The following is a 20,860-nucleotide window of genomic DNA, read 5'->3' on the forward strand; positions in this document are numbered from 1 at the left end:
CAACAACTTCATGTGCTTCCTCAGAAACCTGCTGTAAAAGTCAGATTAATTTGAATATTTTTATCTCCTGCTGATTTTCTTTTTGATAAATATCTGTCATACAGAGGCTGAAGACCGTCAATACCTGAGGTAGGCTGTTAGTTACAAGATGTTGCACTGAGTACACTCAGTATTTCAGTTTTTAATTCAGTCAACCTTTCCCACTTTTGTTGCATCTAGCTAATCCCTTTCTCAGTGAAAGTGGTATAGCTGTAACGCAAAGGTTTATCCACACTTTCCATTAGATCGATTACTTTTCTTGTTAGCTATTACACACATGATACCTCTTTATTTAAATCTGGTTAGATACAGTTGCTGCAGCTGCATTAAACGTTAATGAAGATGATAGCAGAGGTGGCTGTGTTGCTCATTCTGAGGCGACAGATGCGGCAGGGGGGCCGGCCCACTGCAGGGTTACCCAGTGACAGCACTGGCTTAGGCATACATCTCAGCTGTCAAGGGCTGCATAACAGAGAGATGAAAGGTATGGAGGGAGAGAGAGAGGCACATAAAGCCAGAGAAAGTCACAGACACTTCTGTCTCTCTGACTGAGAGGAACGACAAGAAGAGGAGAGGGACTAAAATGAGAAAGTCACACAGACGTTGCCTTAGTATTTGATGGAAGTAAGAGATACAGGGTGGGGGTGGGGGTGGGGTGGGGATGGCAGTGTGTGAGGATGGCAGAACTTTGTGCAGAATGAAGACCCTCACTTCTCTTGTATTCTCTCTCATGCTGAGTTTGAAAAAGTGGCATTTCAACAGTGAACTCAGGTAAAAGCTGGAAGACATCTCTCAGTTGACATTTCTATTCAGTATTTCCTGTATATTTTTGGAGAGCAAGTGATGCGCTGTGTCTTTGAAACACTTACAAGTGTTTAAAATATCTACAAGATGACACTGTAAAGAATAGTCTGATGTATTGCAAGTTAAATGTACCTAAATTCAACATTTTCTTCCTTCTCACACTGTCAGGGCAGATATTCAGCCTTGCATAAAAGTACAAGTCTTAAATAAATTAGAAGTAGGTATATGCTATTCTCAGATGCATGTTGATTTCAAGTTGGAAATATCACAAAGAAACTAAAGAATAACTTCCCAAGATCAATGATAAGAGAGACTTTAGAGACTGTAATAATTGTGTGCAGGGCAGGATGAAGAAAAGCAAAGCCCCTTCCTCCAGAAGAGTTGAAATCCAGCATCTGTACCAATGCTACGCCTCAGGACAGACGATTTTACCTGCCTGCGACCTCCTCAGGTTCCTCCACAAGGAGCAGATGGAGCTCACGGCAAATGAGGAGACGGCCGAGAGTTTGATTGCTAAATATGAGATTGAAGAGACGGGTAAGTGGAGGCAGAGTTGCGTACCATGACAGGCTGCTTGCTGCTCATTATAACAGAAAAACAAAACAAAACATAAGGATGTTATTATGAAAGTTAAGGTCCAATCTCAAGTGGTACCTGGCTGAAAGTGATTTGCATTAAGTGTGTAGGAACAGAACTTATGCTTGAGCTGGCCAGTTTAGTCCTCTTTTTAAACTTTTTTTTTTTCTTTTTTGCATTTGGTAGAAAAGTTGATGTTGGCTGAGAGTGAAAAAAATGTCTGCTCCTCTTCCTCTTCCAGCTAGGGAAAGCAGGTGCATGACATTTGAAGGATTCCTCAGGTACATGGAGTCCAAGGACTGCTGTGTGTTCAACTCGGCTCACTTATCTGTGTACCAAGACATGGACCAGCCTCTCACCAGTTACTTCATCTCCTCATCACACAACACCTACCTGACTGGAGATCAGCTTGTAGGGAAAAGCCACTTGGATGCCTACGTATGGTAGGGAAGTGTATACAGCACAGCACTTTTGAAAATCTTTCCCACTGCAAGAACTTCCTACATGATGTGAAAAAAAACACATTTTCACCTCTGTATCCTGTCGCTATATAAATTGCACCTAGCTTAAATTATTTGAAAAAAAAAAAATCAATATTAACTAATCTGCCAAATACTCTCACTAATGTGCTGATTTATGTAGTTCAAAATAAATGATAAGGCCAATTTAAACACCACTGGGCTCTGATACAGATCTAGAATGCCCCTCAATATGCTGTTATCTTCCCTCTAAGGTTCTTCTCCAGATCTGCGTGAGTGTTATCTCTCTTTTCCTCTGATTTCATTGACCTACTCGTGTGCTGAGGCGGGCAGTGAAATTGCTGTGATCCCTTTATGGGATAATGGAGGTGATTACAAAAGGGGCTGATGGCAGCAGAAGTGCTGTATTTATGGTCCCTATGAAAGTGCTGAGCACCCTGGCCGATGTGAAGAGTGGAACCCTCCAAACCAGCGATCTGGAAGCTCTGGTTTACTTAGATAATGAAATAATCATACAGAGAGGAGAAAAAGAGGAGTGGCACCAGTCGAAGGTGGCTTTTAGAAATTAAACTACTTGTTATAGGTGAGAGAATGAAGAGGTATAACATCAACAAGAGTCTATGTTGACTGCTTATAGCTTAGCTTAAACACTAAAAGTAGAGGGAAACAGCTAGCCCGGCTCTGTCAGAGAGTTAAAAAATACAACTGCCAAAAAGTACACTAGCAAAATACGTGTCACGTGCATGGAACTGGCTATGACGGTTTGACTTGGGACCTGAACTTGTACATGCTTGTGGAAATCGCTCAGTTTGTGTCTAAACTCTTCACTTCTGATTTCTTTCGTAGTTCATTATGCAAGCTTATCCTAGCCTTGCCACAGCTCAGTGTGTGTACTTTTGTGGGTGTGTTTGTGTGCGTGTGTGTGGCACAGCGCTCTGAGGAAAGGCTGTCGCTGTCTAGAGATTGACTGCTGGGATGGGCCGGATATGGAGCCTGTAGTTTACCACGGCTACACCCTGACCACCAAGATACTCTTTAAGGATGTCATCACCACTGTGGAGCAACATGCCTTCGAGGTATATAACATGTTGCATGACATGTATATCCTGCAGTGCTGCCCCAGGCATCTAACTCAGTGTTCACTCCTGCCTCTGAAAGCCCCAGGAGTCCCTGTTTAGCTGCATTAGCTCTAATTAATAACATCTCTGGTAGTAATGCTTTGCCTGCAAGTTGTCTTTGATTCACGTGGTTAAGGCCATCCTCTGCGATGTGTCTGGAACATTTAGAGCCTGCAGAGAGCTTATCCAGGTTGATGCTAACTGTTAGAAATGAAGGTGGAATCATGATTTTTTGTGATATGTGATTATTTCTTCTTCAGGTGTCTGCGTATCCTGTGATCCTGTCATTAGAAAACCACTGCTGCAAAGAGCAGCAGGAAGTCATGGCCCAGTATCTCATCTCCATCCTGGGAGACAAGCTGCTGAGAGCTGCCTTGGATCACTCAACCACTGGGGACATCCCAAGCCCAAACGTAAGACTCAGAAAAGTGAAAGCTCAACCATATGAACGATGAATCAGAGGCAGAATCTGAGAGGCAGAATCTGCGTTTATTGTCAGATCTGCTGGTACAGATAGAGGGATGTTGTGTGTTTTCGTGTGTATAAAATGTCATCGTCTGTCACAGCAAAACAAAACACGGAGAAAATGAGACCTTTTAGTTGTCATGGAGAGCCTCATTAGTCTGAGGCTTCCTGCGCCTCTCTCCTTACTAGGACCAAAGGGCTAGATGGATGTCTGCATTTGCAAGCATGTTTAATCTCTCGCAAATTCATAAAATCTAATGCGATGCGGTCAAGCCGGAGAAGTGGCCGTCGTTTTAAGTCTTCTGAGGCACTTGAACTGATTGTTCATTTAGATTAGCCTGTTTGGGTTGCAGCGCGTCCACTGAAAGCATCTCCCTCAATCCATGACTGAGAGAGAAACTGGCCAGAAAGAGGCTGGCACAGTCACTCCAGTCTATTGAACTGACGAGGAGGATGAAGGTGGATGAATGTGCACTGTCTCACCGGAGTTTCTTTGCTGCCTCTGACTTCTCCTGCCTTGGAATTTACTGTATAAAAAATGAGTTGCGTTTTATTCCTGAGATTTTCTTCCCCATAACATTTTTTTATCTTTATGACTCAGGAAGGCTCGCATCGGAGCAAAGCGGTTTCATCTTGACTATTAACCCCCAGCGCTGAATCAGTGTTCATGTATCACATTTACGCAGCCTCACGCCCAAGTTACCATCCAATTATAAAATATGCTATACTCAGAACTGTTTATTATCTATACACCACTCTAACCACTTAAATCAAAGGTTTCAAATCTGTTTACCAAATTGTCAGAGCCACAGGAAAGATGGAAACCCAGTTGTCTCACCAATTTTCCATTATTATTATTACCATTGTTATTACTGTACTTTATTCTATTTTGGGCATAAACATGGGTATAATTCTCTTCAAGAACCCTCACATGATGTCCTAAATTACATAAACAAAAGCAAAGCCTCTTTTGCAGCTCTGCAGACTGTGTCATTTTGTGTAATACCAATGAAAAATGAAAGAGTGCAGTGCCAAAGGAAGCTTATAATTTTCGTGCTGTGTGAACTCTTACAGGTTGTTAATGTTGACAGATCTGTAATTATTTTGGTATATTTTGCCTTACATACAGTGTGCGATGCTGTCCGGACCATAATGTTTCTTACTCTCAGCATATTGCTGTTCATCTGCATAAAGAACCCTATAGAGAACTGATTTGAACAGATTTGAAGCCCGGATGGTAAAATGTAGCAGCAGATGTGTGACTGAATACACCTGCTGCTTTGTGCTTCTTTAGCCCACCAAACTGGGCTGTATTTATGCCTTGATATGAATGTAACCAGTGACTCTTTGAAGAATAACATGTTTTTGACAAATTAGAGAGGGGGCGGCTTGTGCAAAACAAGTGTTTTGATGCTTATGTCCTAAGTTTTAGGATGCAGATGCAGAGTTTGTTTGACTGAGGCAATTGTGTGATGGTTTTACGGGTGCTGAGTTGGATGCACGGTCTTATAATTAAAGTGCCATTGCATTTATTCATGTGTACATTCATACTGCATGTGTTTTTGTGGGGATGCCAGGACCTGAAGTATAAAATCCTCATCAAGAATAAAAAGCTAAGGCTTAAGACGGAGGCAGAGGAGAGTGTAGATGAGGGTGAGGAGGAGGAGGATGAGGACGAGGAGGAGGAGGAAGAGGATCATCAAACAAAAGCAAAGTTCTGGTCTCCCAGAAAGTCAGGGTCAAAGACTAAAGTAAGTCAGTGAGATTTAAGACGAGAGGAACAGGGACAGACGCAAACTGTTCATAAAAGGAGATATAGTACAGATACAGTTGATTTTAAGCACTAAGATGATGGGGCGAAAATAAAAAAGTAAAGCTTTAATCTATCACCATTTGTTATAATTTGATGAATACTCTCTTTAATTTGTCTTCCTCTCTATTTGAAATCTAATGAGCAGAAGAAGAAGGTGGTGGTGGCAGAGGCTTTATCTGACCTGATCATATACACCAGGTCTGTCAAGTTCATCAGCTTCAGTCATTCCAGGGACAGTCAGAACTCCTATGAGAACACATCCATGGCAGAGAAGAAAGCTCGGAAACTGGCCAAGGCCTCAGGTAAAATGTTGTTAATGGGGTTAATGGGGAAGAAAGAAAAGAAAGCCTGATTTTGAAGCGGTAGAGATGGGTATAATAGGTATAATTAATTGCAAATATTACAGAATATCAGTGTGATGAGCCTGGAATGATTTCTAATTATGTTTATCAAAGGAAAAGTCTCTGCAAGTCCTCTCTGGATGAGAAATGCAGTTATGTCTGGTGCCATAAACCTCTGTGATAATGCGAGCATATTGTACGAGACATATATGACACAGAGGAGTACTTTTTAGGGAATGAAGTGCAACAGCACAAGTCTCATGATATGTGTGAAATGTGCCTCATAGTCTCCCTGTTGGAGATGTGGAAAGAGCCCACAGAGAATCAATTGATAATCAGTTAAACTGTCACTGTGCCCCTGTGCTGCAGTATATTGTAGAAAGAGAATGAGCCAGTTGGCTTTGTTGGCAGGGACCATGAACAGTGTCAACCAATCTCTAGTCATCATCAAGTCCGGCAGGACAGCTAGGCTATGGCACAATAACACACACAGGAAAATGAAACTGTTTGCCAGTATTTTTGTTTTGTTTTGTTTTTAGTCTGCCCAGAATGAGGATAATTATACAGGCATTAAAACCTGATCCAGACAAATGGGCAATATATATTGATATATCTTATTCATGTGAGCTTATTTCAAATACAAGCAGCTATTCGATAAAGTTACAAACAAGAAAGAGTTCCCAGAATGATATTTGTAATGTCAAGAACTTTGATCTGTCACAATTAGAATATAATATTTTTCTGACAGAAACGTTTTTGTAGATAAACCTAAACGTACGTCTCAAAGTCATTTAGAAAGTAAGACTGAAATGTAAAGGACCGCAGGACATAAGTGAAGTCTAAATTAATGAGCATGTGTCAGAGGGGACGTTTGACCTTTGGGTGTCTTGTGTTGTCTGTTGCAGGAGCAGATTTTGTTCAGCATAACCAGAGGTTCCTCAGCAGGATTTACCCAGCAGGCTCGAGGACGTCTTCTTCCAACTACAACCCTCAGGAGTTTTGGAACGTCGGCTCACAGCTCGGTCAGTGGGAGAGAGCGCCTATATGCCTGTTCAAAATAGGAAAAATATCTCATGATCGTGGTCTGTGTGCACTTATAAGCACTGAACTCGGTAAACTTAACTCATTTTCACATCTTTTTGAAGATTAACAACATCTAACTGTTCAATAAATTCAGAAATCAATTAAACATTTTGCAAGTGAATAAATTAACACACCAGAGAACTGATTCAATTATTAGGCATTTTATTTATTTGTATTTGAGATAAATTAATAATAAAAATGTAAAATTAAAAAGAGGTCATGAAATGTCCCTGAAGTTATTTGTACTTTTGCTGTAAACTCTCTTTCTATTTTGGTCAAGAGAAAAGCGGAAACCCTGAAAATATCCATTCAAAAAAGATATGAAAAGAGAACTTCTTTGATTCCTTTGCGTCAACAGTTTCAGCAGGAGCCAAAAAGTTCACACACCGAACAACCACAACCCATTACAAGCGTCTTCCTCTCCTTATTCTTCTTCTTTTTAACAAACGGAGAGAAATGCAGTCTGGAAACCAAGTTTGTCAGACTTCAAAGAAAACCACCTGGCCAAGTGTCCTCTTGATTAGCAATGAAAAGAACATTTCATTCCAGTCCACAGCCTGACCACCTCATCTGTGTTTTCCCCCAGAGCGAGTCCTCTCCTGGCTCTTATCACACCTTTTCTAAATCGATTTGCTCCCTCCTAAATGTATTTTTCTTTAAACTACATCCCTGTCTGGGTCACAGGTTTGTTTTTTTTTTGTCGCACAGTTATCATTTCTTTAGAGTCAAGCATGAGCATTAGGCTTGACTCCAGATCACATCCCTGTGCCCTTGATAATAAATATGCTTTAAAAAAATCATCCCTAAACATTATATCCTAAAGCCTTATGGCAATGTGTGATTACCTATGAACTTTAAGTCACAAGCCGATGTGTCTGGCACCGTCTTGGCGACTGCTCCTGTCACCCCACCTTTCTTCACACATCCTCTTCAACTGTCTCCATCACTCAGTCAGCCAGCCACTGATTCTGACACGAAGCCCTGCTGCTCATTGAACAGACTGTCTACGTGCTTTGGTGGCAGCTGTGCAGATGGTGATCGGCACTTTTCACAGTTGCAAGAGACTGCAGTACAAAGCAGCAGCATGGATGGATCAATTACAGTTAGATGAGCAGGGATCCTGTGACACACAGAGGAAAAGTCTATAAAAAGATGCAGAGGGATGCATTGTGATGGGTTGTAAGGACATTTGTTTGCATACTTATCACATTTTCATCACATATTTGTCTGCGTTTTTGCAAAAGTGCAATCCAAGAGACCGAGCTCTGACCTGCCAGTAGGATTACATCTGCTGCTTTCTTTATCTGACAATCCATTCACATGTCTGAAAAGTGTAGTCACCAATGACTCTGAGGACATGGTGCATGAGGCACAGTTGCCTATGCAGAGCTTTGCACTGCTGTAAACCCACTACACATGCACTTATTGCACGGTCAGTGATTGTGAAAGTGTCCCTGATGCAATGTACGCTATTGTTACAGAAACATTTCAAGTCATTGTATAATTTAGCTCCCTCCTGCAGGATGAACAAGAGCCTTAAAAAAGAAAATGTATGCGGGAGGTTATTTCATGCTGCTTCTTTTTATTTCAACAAGCTTTAGACATTCTCAGTTTTGTTCCTTTAAATCTATTGCCACTGCTCTGTTGCTCCTCATTTTCATTGTTCTAAGATTGTCCCACGGTGTTTTGCAGTGGCTCTCAATTTCCAGTCCCTGGGCTTTCCTATGGACCTTAATGATGGCCGTTTCCTGGACAACGGGGGCTGTGGATACGTCCTGAAGCCAGCAGTGCTCATGTCCAGTCAAAGGAGCTTTGATCCTGGCTGCAGCCAGCACGACCTCAAACCCACACACCTGCTGCTCAAGGTACAGTTAAGGAGCACCAGCAGAATAATCTACTCAGGGGTGCTTTATGGATTAAGGTCTAATGTTACAGAACTGTGTGTGCGCTTTATGTGCACATATGAGTGTGTCTATGCCTCACAATCATCTTACTCTTCGCCTCCAGATAAATGCTTTCCTGCTGGATGCCTTGAACCAACAATGATGTAAAATTCCCTGAGAGTGTCTCTGTTTAATTAGATTATCTCCCTTGGAAAATAAAAGGAGGGAGAGGGGTGCTCCAATGCAAACAGACCCGGGGTCCAATTAATAAATCATCCATTTTCCATTATTTTAAGCATCTTGTAGGTAACAGCAGTAACAGCAGTTGCAATGTACTGTTTCTAAGCCATATGACAAAATGAGCTAGTAGAGAACAGTCACATCACTTTGGTTTGCCATAACGATGATGTTCACACACCAGCTTTTCTAAGTCTAATTAAAGACATGCAACTGTTTGCACTTAAAGGACTTAATGGTGGGACTGAGAGACATGTGAGGCTGTTCTGTAAAGACAACATGTGGAACTGACTGGAATCACAAGGGACTTTTTATGAGTAGCTGTACACTTACCAGCCACTTTATTGGGTACACCTTGTTAGTACTGGGTTGGACCTCATTTTGCCTTTGGAACTGCCTTAATTCTTCATAGATGAAGGTGCTGGAAGCGTCCCTCAGAGATTTCGGTCCATATTGACATGATAGCATCAGGCGGTTGCTGCAGATTTGTTGGCTGCACATACATGATGAGAATCTCCCATTTCACCATATCCCAAAGGTCCTCTCTTGGATTGAGATCGGGTGACTGTGGAGGTTCATTTGAGACCAGTGACCTCATTGCCATTTTCAAGAAACCAGTCTGAGATGATTTGAGCTCTGTGACATTGTGTGTTATCCTGCTGGAAGTAGAAGAAGATGAGTACACTGTGGTCATAAAGGGATGGATGGTCCGCAGCAATACTCAGGTAGACTGTGGCGTTTAAACAATCCCCAGTTGGTACTAAGGGGCCCAAAGTGTGCCAAGAAAATACCCCCCACACCATTACACCAGTACCATGAGCCTGAACCATTGATACAAGTCAGGATGGATCCATGCTTTCATGTTGTTTACGCCAAATTCTGACCCTGCCATCTGAATGTCGTAGCAGACCAGGAAACAGTTTTCCAATCTTCTATTGTCTAATTTTGGTGACCCTGTATGAATTATAGCCTCAGTTTCCTGTTCTTAGCTGGCAAGACCTGGTGTGGTCTTCTGCTGCCATAGCCCACCTGCTTCAAGGTTCGACGTGTTGTGCATTCAGAGATAGTCTTCTGCCCACCTTGGTTGTATCGAGTGCTTACTTGAGTTACTGTTGCCTTTCTATCCTCTCAAACCAGTCTGGCCATTCCCCTCTGGCCTCAGTTATCAACATGGCATTTTTGCCCCCAGAACTGCTGCTCAGTGAACCATTCTCCATAAACCCTGGAGAAATCCCAATAGACCAGCAGTTTCTGAAATTCAAACATACAAACAAACACGTCATGTTCAAAAGGACTTAAATCACCTTCATTCCCCATTCTGATGATCGGTTTGAACCTCAACTTGTCATCTTGACCTTGTCTAAATGCATTGAGTTACTGCCATGTGATTGGCCAATTAGATATTTCCCTTAACAAGCAAAATTACAGTTAAAATCCCTCTTTGGGAGGTCAGCCTTGGATCTTGGGCTATTTCTTTACTTGACGATGATGAAGAAATCTTCATCAGACAACTCAAGTCAAACAAAAGCACATCAGTCATTGTCTTGCACACACACACACACACTGCTGAGAAGATGTGTGTACATCTTCCCAGCAGTGCATGAAATATAAATGTGGTGCGCCCTGTTTTGGGATGCCATGGGAAAAAAACTCACCTTTATTTATTCACATCACCATTCTGTATTATTTGATCACTTCAGGGAAAATCCTGCAATCTTGACTCAGCTCAAAACTCAGTGGGGGAATCAGAGTCATGAGCAGCATGCAGTGTTGTAACTTACGCAGGGTTGAGTTTTCAATTTTTAAACAGTAGGTTATTCATCTGCTCAGGAAAACAATATTTCCCCTTGAGCTTTCACAAGACTATTTAGCATAAAACTGTCAGCTATAAACAATGGTCTGTTTTTCAATAGCAAATCTTTATGAAATGAAAACTCCACATCTACATCTATACACTCACGAGTATGGACCATTTTAACTGTGAATTAGCATAATGCAGGGTGACTTGTAGTGTGACTGAAGGATAGGAAAGGGTCTGTGATTTCAGGCCGGACACTGTTGAGCTCCATCGGTGCCAAGCGGGGCATGTCGTGATAAGTACATGCAGGTTTGTCTTTGATCAGAGTTGGGGAAGGAAAGGCTCAGTGTGAGAGGACTGCAGATAAATCTGCCTCTTTCCAGACGAGTGTAATTACATCTGTCTTCCTTTCTTTTTTCTGCTTGTACTGGCTCTCCTGTTTTCTTCCCTTCTTTTTATAATTTCTTGATTACATTCTTATACACCCCCCATGTGACCACTGTGGCCTGTGTGTTTGTATTTGTTTATCTACAGGTCATCAGTGGGTCCAACCTACCTGTCCCCAGAACTGGCAAAGCTCTGGACCCCTTTGTCAGAGTGGAGATTTATGGGATTGCATCTGATTCACGCAGAAAAAACACACATGCTGTCAAAAACAACTGTAAGTACTGCAAAACAAACTACTATCCAAACTCTGTGAAAACACAAGACGTAAGTAGCGTGTGACCTCAGGGATTGTCTCCACTGTTAAACATTGGCCCTGGCCATGAAAATCTGCCTAAGTCACGTTCGGCAACGTGTTTCCTTCACCCTGACTTGCTCCCGGCACTTAGTGACAGGCGATCAAATGAAACTCACTATTACCTTGAGTAAAATGACAAATTTCCGTAAGTGTAAAACGTTGAAATTTTCTAAAAATCAAGAATGACGTGTGATTATTTTTTTTTCGAATTTGGCCACTGTCACTTTGAAGTATCAGCATCAAAAATGCTGCTGCATAACAATGACTTAAATTGTTCGATACTGGATAATAGTTACTGTGGGATTCATCGTCCAAAAACCATGAAAATCAAAATGGCAGGAAAATGAAATTGCTATCCCTAGACCTAAACATGCCGGTTTTATACTAACAAATGCAGACACAAAAGACATTTGACAAGACGCTTAGGACCTGCATACTGCAGGGCAATGTAAACCTTTAAGTGAAGACATGGAAACCACCTAAACTGGATTCCAGAGAGGTTTTTTTTTTTTTTTTTTTGTATGACAGCATTTCTGTTGGGGCTTTATCTTCCTTTTATCTTCTGTTTCCCAGTAAAATGCTGTAGGCCTTCTGAGCAGAAACATGCTGATGAGTTTCTTCAGAATATAAGAGTGGATTTCCTGTGAAGAGAAGTCAGTCATGCACGATTGCTATGACTGGAAACATTTAACTGTCAGTCACTACAGACAGGATGAAGGGCTGCAATGCCGCAGTATTAGCTAGATAGAATATTTCTGTGTTGAGAAGTATCACAATCATGTCAGTCATGCCCGGTTATCATATTTTATAATGACATTTATGAAAAAATACTGTAACTCTCATTATACCTTAAATGTGGAAGTTAACCCTCAGCTTTTGAGGTTTCTGACTTATCTTATTTCAGCTGTCGTTCATCACAGAACATACAGTATGTCACATTTGATTTGGAGCTTTTGTCTTCTAACAGGGTCAACATTAAATTAAATTAAGATAAGACAAAAAGAAAGTGAAGGAGAGAGGGGTTGAAAGAGATAGTTAAGAAACCTGGAGGGTGCAGGGCACTTATGCATGGGCATAAATCATAAAATCGTTATACACTGTGAAACAGATAAGGTCACCGGTGAATACGAATGAATGTGGATTTAGACTAAAACTTGAATGATACAGAGGAACTTCAGAAAATATTTTTGAATCAAAAATGGATTCAGAATTGCAGCAGAGGTGATTCATTAGCAATCTAGGAGTGCTCTTCTCGTGGTCACAGCAATATTGAACTCAAATAACTTGTCATGTATTGTCATCATACTGTGGATCTGACAATAATTTACTCTGTCTATGAAGATGTCAGTTTTGGACTTTTTAATCCATGAACATTAATTTAAATAACTTAAAAAATATCAGCACACTAGTGACATTGTTGCCAGCCACAGTCGTACTTTGTGTCTGGGGCTGACTAGCAAATGTTTGCATGTTAATATGTTAAACTAATAAGGTGTACATGCTAAACATTATATTTGTTAAACATGGCATGTTAGCATTGTCACTGTTAGCATACGGCTCAAAGAAGTATAGCCTTACACATCTGCTAGCATGGCTGTGGACTGTGAACTGTGGTTGTTTAACAGTAAGTTGAATTCACTGAATAAATGTGTTTTTTACAGCATAACCTCATTATTTTTCTCTTACTCTGGTGATTGTGACTCTGCTCTTTCTGTCTGTCCTCTGATGTGAGGGTGCAAAGCACTGTGACTAAACAAGAGCTTAGACAGTTTAAGCACAAGAGCCTCATCAGTGACATTTTAAATATCACTTGTTAAAACAAGCTCTTGTAGAAAGGCTTTTGTTTAACTTTTGTCTCCATGTTTGGCTTTATAATAATGTAACCTTGTGTCATATTTTAAAGCTGCAATGGCATATTTCTGACCACTTAGAGGAAGCAGAAACAAGCTGCAAACACATCATATTATCACACTATAGAGTTGGTCAACTTGTTGACAAATATTTCCCCATTTACACATCTGCTAGGCACAGATCAAGGTTAGTATTAATTTGGAATCATATTCTGGCAGCCAGGCGAATGTGAGTTCAATATTCTCATTACTTTCATCTCTGGCTTTGGTCTCCTCCAGCCTTTAAGAAGACTGTCCGTTCTGATGTTAAATCCTCCACTATTCTCATCAACTAACGTAGCTGCTCACATCGTCTGTCTGAGGTTTGGTACTGAGCAGATACATACAGTGGGTTATAAGAGCTGTTTTACTGAAAACACCTGCCATGAAACTGTTCTATGAGAACATTAACAGGGTGAACCAAAACAGTCAACTTCCAAGTGACATTAAAGAAACTGCGAAGTCAGTTACACCTTTGCATTTACACATAGTAATTTCACAGATTTTTTTTTACTGCTTATAACAATTTTGTTTCTAAACCTGCTGATGCTTGTTGATTCTAACCAACTGGTTCATTCTGATAACCTTTACAGCTCTGAGTCCTTACTGGGATGCTGACATGAACTTCAGCATCAGCGTCCCCGAGCTTTGCCTCATCCGCTTCTGTGTGCGAGACCAGACTGGCCTTCTCAGCAGTGATTTTGTGGGCCAGTACACGCTGCCCTTCACCAGCCTGAAGAAAGGTGAGCCACATGGGGGGGGGGCAGAGGCAGAAGAAGAGCTAAATTACATCAGGTGACATTGTGTGACCATCATTGTATTTCCCCTCATTCACAGTGTCAGCAGGACTGAAGTCTGGGGTTTTTATAGAAATATTTCCACACATTTGTGATGCTCATGTATTTAGCAGCTATGCATATATTTTTTCACGTCCCACCTTCCTTCTCTACCTCCAGGCTACCGTTGGGTGCCTCTCCGGTCCCGAGACGGATGCAGCCTGGATCCAGCCTCCCTCTTCGTCTTTGTTTGGTATTCCTAAAAACAGCTCTCCATATCAGACTCACACACACACGCATACTCCTCGCCAACAGATAGAGAAGCGTGGCTGATCCAGCAACAACAACAACAACAACAACAAAAATATATAAATAAATCAAAAGCACCATTTCTTCAGATATAAATACCAGTTTTATTGTCAGAAAATAGATGTGCCTTTTCTCTGCTGCCTGCACTGTGTGCCGCAGAGGAAAATACCAGAAGGTTCCAGCAGGGCTGAAAAGACACTCTAATGAAGAAAAACTCTCTTTTGGAGAAATCCCTGGAGTGGGATATTAGATTCTTATCACAGAATTAATAATTGATGCAAGTGCAATTATTGTAGTGGAGTTGAACACACATAAGAAGATCTTATCCAACCATGAGACACAGTGTTGTTTTTGGATTCCTCATCTATTCCAAAACAATAAATACAATTCTCCTATTAGATCTAAAGCTGATGTGTGATGCCAGGATACATTAATACTCCATGAACACTACTATGAAAGAGTAGCAGCCAGCATTCTCTTCCAAGCCTCACTTACTGTGAGAGACCCAGCGGGGAATAATATAAATAGCATTCACAGAGGTATACATTATTGAATCAAATCCAGTGCAGAGAGGTCTATTTCTATCCTCGTTCATCACCAAGTCCTGTGAATGAGGCGGAGGAGGGTACGAGTCAGCGGACCCGTCAGGAGGAAGATAGCATTAAGATAACATGAAGACCTGCCTCAGCCTTAGAAAGAGAGTGAGTGAGTGTGTGGGCATGTGAGCATCTGCCTTTGCACGTTTGTGCATGCATGTGCATAACTGTGTCTGAATGCCACTGACGGATAAGACAAAGGTTGGAGTGAGGGGGAGAGTGTTAACTCAGGCCCTCAGGCCAAAGAGGCAGAGTTGTCATCCTACTCACACACTCGCCGTGGCCCCATCACCCCACCCCCCACCCCCCACCTCCTGCCTCCAATTTCACTGGTCAAGGACGTCCAGTTGACACAGCCCAAAGGGACAAACACACTCTGTCTGGGCAGGTATCAGACAGGCAGCACCTAACAACGCTGCATCACCTCCTCTTAAATCTGTCGCGTCAACTGTCTCGACCACACACATTTACAAGGACAGTTTTGACTCATGGAGAGGAAAACTAAGTCATAGTAGAGATGAAAGTGCAAGTTTGATGATACAAGGAATATCTTTTTTTTCCTTCATTCATCATCAAGGCCACATCCAAAAATCAGGCTAATAAAAGGCCCTCAAAGGATAAAAATATTTTTAAAAAAATATCCACAAAAAAAAATTGATAAATGGTGCTTCACATAGTAAACAGTCTCCTTGCCTGAGTTTTCCTCAGCCTTGTAACTTCATCCAAATAGTTTATCCACTGCCAGCACTGAATTGAGGTTAATTTTACATCTGATAAATGGGTATAAATGTGCACAGTTCCTCTGCCCAGGTGAATTTGTCTCACTCACTCTGAGAAATCTGAGAAATCTTTGGATTAGTTTTTTTTCCCTCAGTGTGGTTATACCCTCTGCTGGCAGCAGGCCTACAGTGCGGCTCTCTTAGATTGCACAGTTCCCGAGGGGAAACCAGGTCTCCTTGTCAAGCAGCTCCTTCTCCAGTTTAATGTTGGTTGCTGCCACAAAAGTCTTTCTGCTCTTCACTGTCACTTCAAGCACCATCCCATACAGCAGCGGGACGTTATTGTACTCCAGCTGTCAATAAGGGGGCAGACATTTTGGTTATGAAACTGCTCTACATTCAGAACATCCAGTAATTTGAGGACTTTGAATAGTTTCACTTTCATCTAAAAATTTCTTCTAGGTAGCTTGGTTAAGGCTGCACTTCACTTTCCAACATAAAAGGTAATAAGAGGCTATTAAGTATGTGGGAAGCTACTGCTCGGAGTCTGCAGGGTTCACTACTCAAAGATCTCATCGGACTCACAGTGAAGAGAGCAGCAGCACAGGAGGAGCATACATAAAACGTGAACATCACATAAAGTTAGTGTGGATGTTTTTTTAGTGGGTTTTTTTTTTTTTTTTTTTTTTTTTTTGCCTTTATCATATAGGATAGCTGAAAAGCTTGACAAGAAATCAAATCTCAGAATAAAAGGTGCTGTATGCTGCAAAGTCTGCAAATGTTTTGGAGGCAAATTTGTGATTTGGGGCTTTACAAATAAAGCTGACTTAGTTAATATTAACTGATATTGTCACTATACACTGAAGTGCATGTAAGCTGAGGAGGTATATGCACTAGGTTAATGTTACATACTTATTTTTGTACAGAATACTGTGTTTTCTTATTGTTTTTAGAGAATACTTCAGTTTGGAAGTTAAGGTTTGCTCTGAACAGCTTATTAGAAAGATACATGGACGTACAGAATTATGCACTGGCCCTTTATGAAAGGATTAAACATGCTCACTAATCTAATGGAAAACCAAAAAATGTTTTTGTCTGTGTTAAATCATGGATAGAGGATAGGAAGAATGGATGTTGTACCAGTTCATTGAAGATGGGGTTGTCATTATTGCGAACCACCTTTGTCTTCTTTTTGGAGCGCTGTTGAGGGTCTGGTCTTAGACGCATGACCACGTAGGCATCCGGGTTAGACCTGTTTCCCTGCTTCTGTTGAAAAGAGAAAAAGAGCCAGAAGCATGAAGAATTTTTCAGGAGAGAATGCATTCGCTATGTATTTTTTCCTCTTGTTTAAAGCTACAAACGATGCAATAATGCAAAAGAAACTCACAATATTCTTCAGGTGTTTTACTAAGACTGAGAGCTTACAGTCAGAGTAAGAAATGTAGAGCTGGACCTGGGGACGGGCTCCTGCAACAGATCAGCACATCAGTGCCAGGAAATCACACGACACATCTCATACCATATCTAGACTATCATAAAGGTTTCCTCAGGATGGAACCAATCCTCACATTTGAAGTACTAACTTCAGCATGATGTTCTTTTTTATTATTATCCAAGAGCAAAAAGTTACCTGTCACCACACTATCCTGAGCTATGTTGGGGCCATCCAGGAACAAGCTGCACACAAATTCATTCTGCAGAGCAAGGCAGGTTTGCAAGTTAGAGCCAGGTATAACAAGAAATCACTGAGAGAAACCAGTCAGTAGCAAAAGGAACTTACTCCCTTGCATGGTCCCTCAAAAAGCTGTCTTAGGTATTTGTTCAGCAGAGACATCCTCTTGCTGGGGGTGAATGACATCTTATACCAGCCAGGAAACCTAAAAGGGAGAAGGAGACATGCATCAACTTATGCCATTGCTGTGAAAGAAAAAGCAGGGCTTTAAAATTCAAGCAGTTGTTTCCTTCACTCACTGAGGCACCATTGATTCAATAAAGTGTTTCTGTAGCTGCTTATGGATCAACTCAAACTGCCCAAATGTCTTCTCAATGTTCAGGAAACCATCATCAATGGTTATTTTCAGGTCATAGATCTGCAAATCAAACAAAACAATAGTGTTTCATTAAGTTGCAGGGTGAACATATGAGGAGAGAGTGCTGATAACTCAAGAATCCAAGATGAAGCTCTCAAACAGTGCCCACAAAACAAGCACTCAGTGAAATTGTGCTTCTGTTGACTGACAAGGTGCTCCACCTCTGCTTCCAAACAGCTTAACCTGACATCAGGAAACCTATTCTGATCAAAGAGCAGTGAAATGCCAGCAAACACCAGCAACAGTCTTCAATCCACTCTGGAGAACGAAGGAAAGACTTTCTAAACACAGTGCTGCTGCCTTGGAGGCCACAGTGACAGCACTCACACACACACACACACACACACAGGCAGGGGGGATATTCCTCCCAGAACAAATATGTGAGACCCTGCTGTCATTTCCAGGTGTTTTCCTTAGGGTCCATCACAAAGCTCTGTGGTGCATCGAGAATAATTTCTCCGTGACATTTTTTCTAAACTACCACAGCACAAAGAGCAACACTCAGCCTCACCACATCTTTTCCCTTGACGGTGTATCTCTGGATGACAGCTTCTTGGATGTTGGTGCTGGGAGCGGGGATGCCGTTCCGGGTTAGTGGTCCCTGGTTCTTCCCTTGAGCCATGCTGTGCGTCAGGAAGTTAATCTTGACTGCAACACAGCCTATGCTTTCTTTGATCTTCCTACATGAAGAGAGATACAAACCGTTTGTTGTGAGAGTCAGGCTAACACAGCAGCACAAGTAGGATATGGGATTTTTTTTTAAGACTGTGTGTATTTGTGTATACATTAAATTACTTTGTAAAGTAGGATGTGGCCTCCAGGTCCGTGTCAGAAGGTCTGAGGTTGTTCTGGACATACTGCAGGTCATTAGAGTCCTTCAGTTCTGGCATTCCTGCATTTAGCATCTAGAAACCACATGCACACCACAAATGAAAATATGCTATATGCAGCTATCTTTTCTCAGGTGCAGCTATGAGGTTCTTCCTGCAGTGGTGTCATTAGTGAAGGTCTTACGAGCTCCAACAAGCTGAGTATCAGTGCTGAGCGCTGCCTGATTATGTTGTAAGCTTCACAGCAGAGCTCCACAAAGCGATGCAAGCGCTGAGGCTTCTTCCCCCCGCCTGTGATGAAGTGTTGCATCTCAGATGTAAAGATGAATGGTGATCGGTCCCTATCATTGCAAAAAAAAAAAAGAGCAGGGGAAGGTTATTGTTAATTCGCATTACTGTCTTTGATTTTATGCTTTTCTGGATGTCCTTGCGGCTCAAACAAAAACACACTTTTCACTTTCAAAATGCTGCTTGACTTTTTGCTGACTTGCCTTTTCAAGGCTCCAAACTTCTGTGCGTTGCCCATAATCTTGCCAAAATCGATGTGAAACATGTGTCCGCTGTGTTTCAGCATGATATTGTCATTGTGACGGTCACAGATACCCAGGATGAAAGTGGCCACACACCAGCCTGCACACGAGTGGATGAAGTTCATCACAGCCTGCGAATACACAGAAGGAGAGCAAAGTGAATATTCAAGTCTGTTCTCAAGCAGAAGCACATGCACAATATGTTGAAGTTATCAAACATTTTGCAGTGGTGTTAACCTTCTCGTAGCCTTCTTTAGTTTTGTTCCACATGTGGAACCATTTCTCTAGTGTGTCTTCTCGAAAGGTGCCACCAAGACCCCACTCCTGCTGAATCTGCCTTAGGGTCACTGCCTCTGGAATCACTTCCACCAGGCCTGACAATCACATAGAACATATGTGAAAAAACATTAATCCAGTCATGACAATACAAGACAAAAGAACTATTAATTTGTATTCAGAAACACAAACAAAATAAACCGACCCTGATCTCTGCCTGTGGAAAGACACTTGTAGGTGATCATTTTCAGGTCCAGACCCTCCTGGAGCCAAACCCTGTCCATCATACGGACTATCTGAAGTACCAGCATGTCCTGACGCAGGTTATCTCCTGTCTGAACAACACATTTAACTGAGTAATGACCTCTGTTTTCAAAAAAAAAAAAAAAATAAAACGTTGCTTTTTGATGCAGCAAGGCAGCCGATTTGTCCAAGCTGCTCTGTACTCTGTAGCTTTTACGTCCCCTTGAGCGAGACAAGAGTAAAAGACAATGGCCTTCCTGCAAAAACTACTCATACTAATGGATCCTTTCTTAAGTTGCGCATATGAGCGATTCGGGTCACATTCATCAGACCAAAAGCAGTGATTTATGAGAAGTTTGTTAAGTTAAGAGATAATTTGGTGAATTTAACATGGAACAGTTACTTGGTATGACCAAACCTCAAAGAAAAACATTAGAGAAGTTTTAGATAAGAATATTAAAATGTTCTTGCATGAGGTGCTTGGATCAATAAAGCAACATATTATTACCAACCTTGCAGATGACACTGACTTTCTTGGCCAAAGGGTCAGAGCAGATCAGTGAGATCTCCAGAGGAGCAGCATTGGAGCTGTAGAACTTACAGGCCTGTAGGTAACATATCACATGAGTAAAGACTCTGGCTGTAGAAATGTGCACACATTTGATTGCAGCAATAATATAAAAAGCGTAATGTGCTGTGTCCAGTTCTCACATTCACATCCAGTGCCTTGACGCGAATTGCAGGATCCAGTGGCAGACAGCAGTCGATACCATCTCTGAAGAAGTGAAAAATCGCTGACTTTTCTTTCTTCAAAACTTTCTGCAAAGAAATGCATAAATGGTTAAATAAATTAGTGACAGCGTAGGTTTATAAGTCAGTGAAATGTAACATGTGAGTATATGAGAGATGTGTTCACCGACCTGACGCTGAGACTTGTCAGCAGTGCGAATCTTCTTGGCCACCTGTACAAGCACTGACATCAGGCGGGTTTCATGCTCCAGCTCCTGCCTCAGTGCCCTGCCACAACAGTGCTTCAGCGCAGCTTGAACCTTGCTGAACCAGCTCTGGTAGTAGGGGTCATTCTGGGCATCCTCCAGCATCCTGCCAGCATGTACAACATTAATAAATACACACTAAAGGAAATAATAAAAATGAATGAAGTTGACCTAAAGCAGCAGTGTAATCAGTACATTCCTTCAGTCTGATGTCTGAGTCTGCTGCTCA

The 20,860-nt window shown here is 41.6% G+C and overlaps 2 protein-coding genes across 5 annotated transcripts in view; one reads left to right on the forward strand and one right to left on the reverse strand.

The window, feature by feature from the left end:
- On the forward strand, window positions 1-14,442 carry LOC124061544 (1-phosphatidylinositol 4,5-bisphosphate phosphodiesterase zeta-1-like). Of its 3 annotated transcripts, none has more exons than XM_046393456.1 (12): window positions 1-129; window positions 1,185-1,380; window positions 1,661-1,862; window positions 2,830-2,974; window positions 3,277-3,429; window positions 5,059-5,232; window positions 5,440-5,596; window positions 6,541-6,657; window positions 8,411-8,583; window positions 11,171-11,297; window positions 13,861-14,010; window positions 14,224-14,442. In XM_046393456.1, the coding sequence occupies exons 2-12, from the start codon at window positions 1,191-1,193 to the stop codon at window positions 14,304-14,306; spliced, it is 1,671 nt and encodes a 556-aa protein (XP_046249412.1). In that variant the 5' UTR covers window positions 1-129; window positions 1,185-1,190; the 3' UTR covers window positions 14,307-14,442. The 3 variants fall into 3 exon arrangements, with proteins under 3 accessions (XP_046249412.1, XP_046249413.1, XP_046249415.1); XM_046393457.1 differs by having other exon boundaries at window positions 1,190-1,380; XM_046393459.1 differs by lacking the exon at window positions 5,059-5,232.
- The window catches only part of pik3c2g (phosphatidylinositol-4-phosphate 3-kinase catalytic subunit type 2 gamma), a 16,747-nt gene continuing 10,319 nt past the window's right edge, over window positions 14,433-20,860 (reverse strand). For both annotated transcript variants that reach the window (XM_046393455.1, XM_046393454.1), the window contains exons 19-33: window positions 20,557-20,737; window positions 20,348-20,455; window positions 20,149-20,241; window positions 19,599-19,728; window positions 19,355-19,491; window positions 19,079-19,248; window positions 18,772-18,928; window positions 18,553-18,662; window positions 18,269-18,437; window positions 17,639-17,757; window positions 17,448-17,544; window positions 17,298-17,361; window positions 17,055-17,134; window positions 16,808-16,933; window positions 14,433-16,020 (exon numbers count right to left, since the gene is read on the reverse strand). In XM_046393455.1, coding sequence (XP_046249411.1) covers window positions 15,868-16,020; window positions 16,808-16,933; window positions 17,055-17,134; window positions 17,298-17,361; window positions 17,448-17,544; window positions 17,639-17,757; window positions 18,269-18,437; window positions 18,553-18,662; window positions 18,772-18,928; window positions 19,079-19,248; window positions 19,355-19,491; window positions 19,599-19,728; window positions 20,149-20,241; window positions 20,348-20,455; window positions 20,557-20,737 — 1,894 coding nt within the window. In that variant the 3' untranslated portion in view covers window positions 14,433-15,867. The remainder of the gene's footprint in view (window positions 16,021-16,807; window positions 16,934-17,054; window positions 17,135-17,297; window positions 17,362-17,447; window positions 17,545-17,638; window positions 17,758-18,268; window positions 18,438-18,552; window positions 18,663-18,771; window positions 18,929-19,078; window positions 19,249-19,354; window positions 19,492-19,598; window positions 19,729-20,148; window positions 20,242-20,347; window positions 20,456-20,556; window positions 20,738-20,860) is intronic.

Source organism: Scatophagus argus, chromosome 7, assembly GCF_020382885.2.
Source record: "Scatophagus argus isolate fScaArg1 chromosome 7, fScaArg1.pri, whole genome shotgun sequence".
Lineage (NCBI taxonomy): Eukaryota > Metazoa > Chordata > Actinopteri > Scatophagidae > Scatophagus > Scatophagus argus.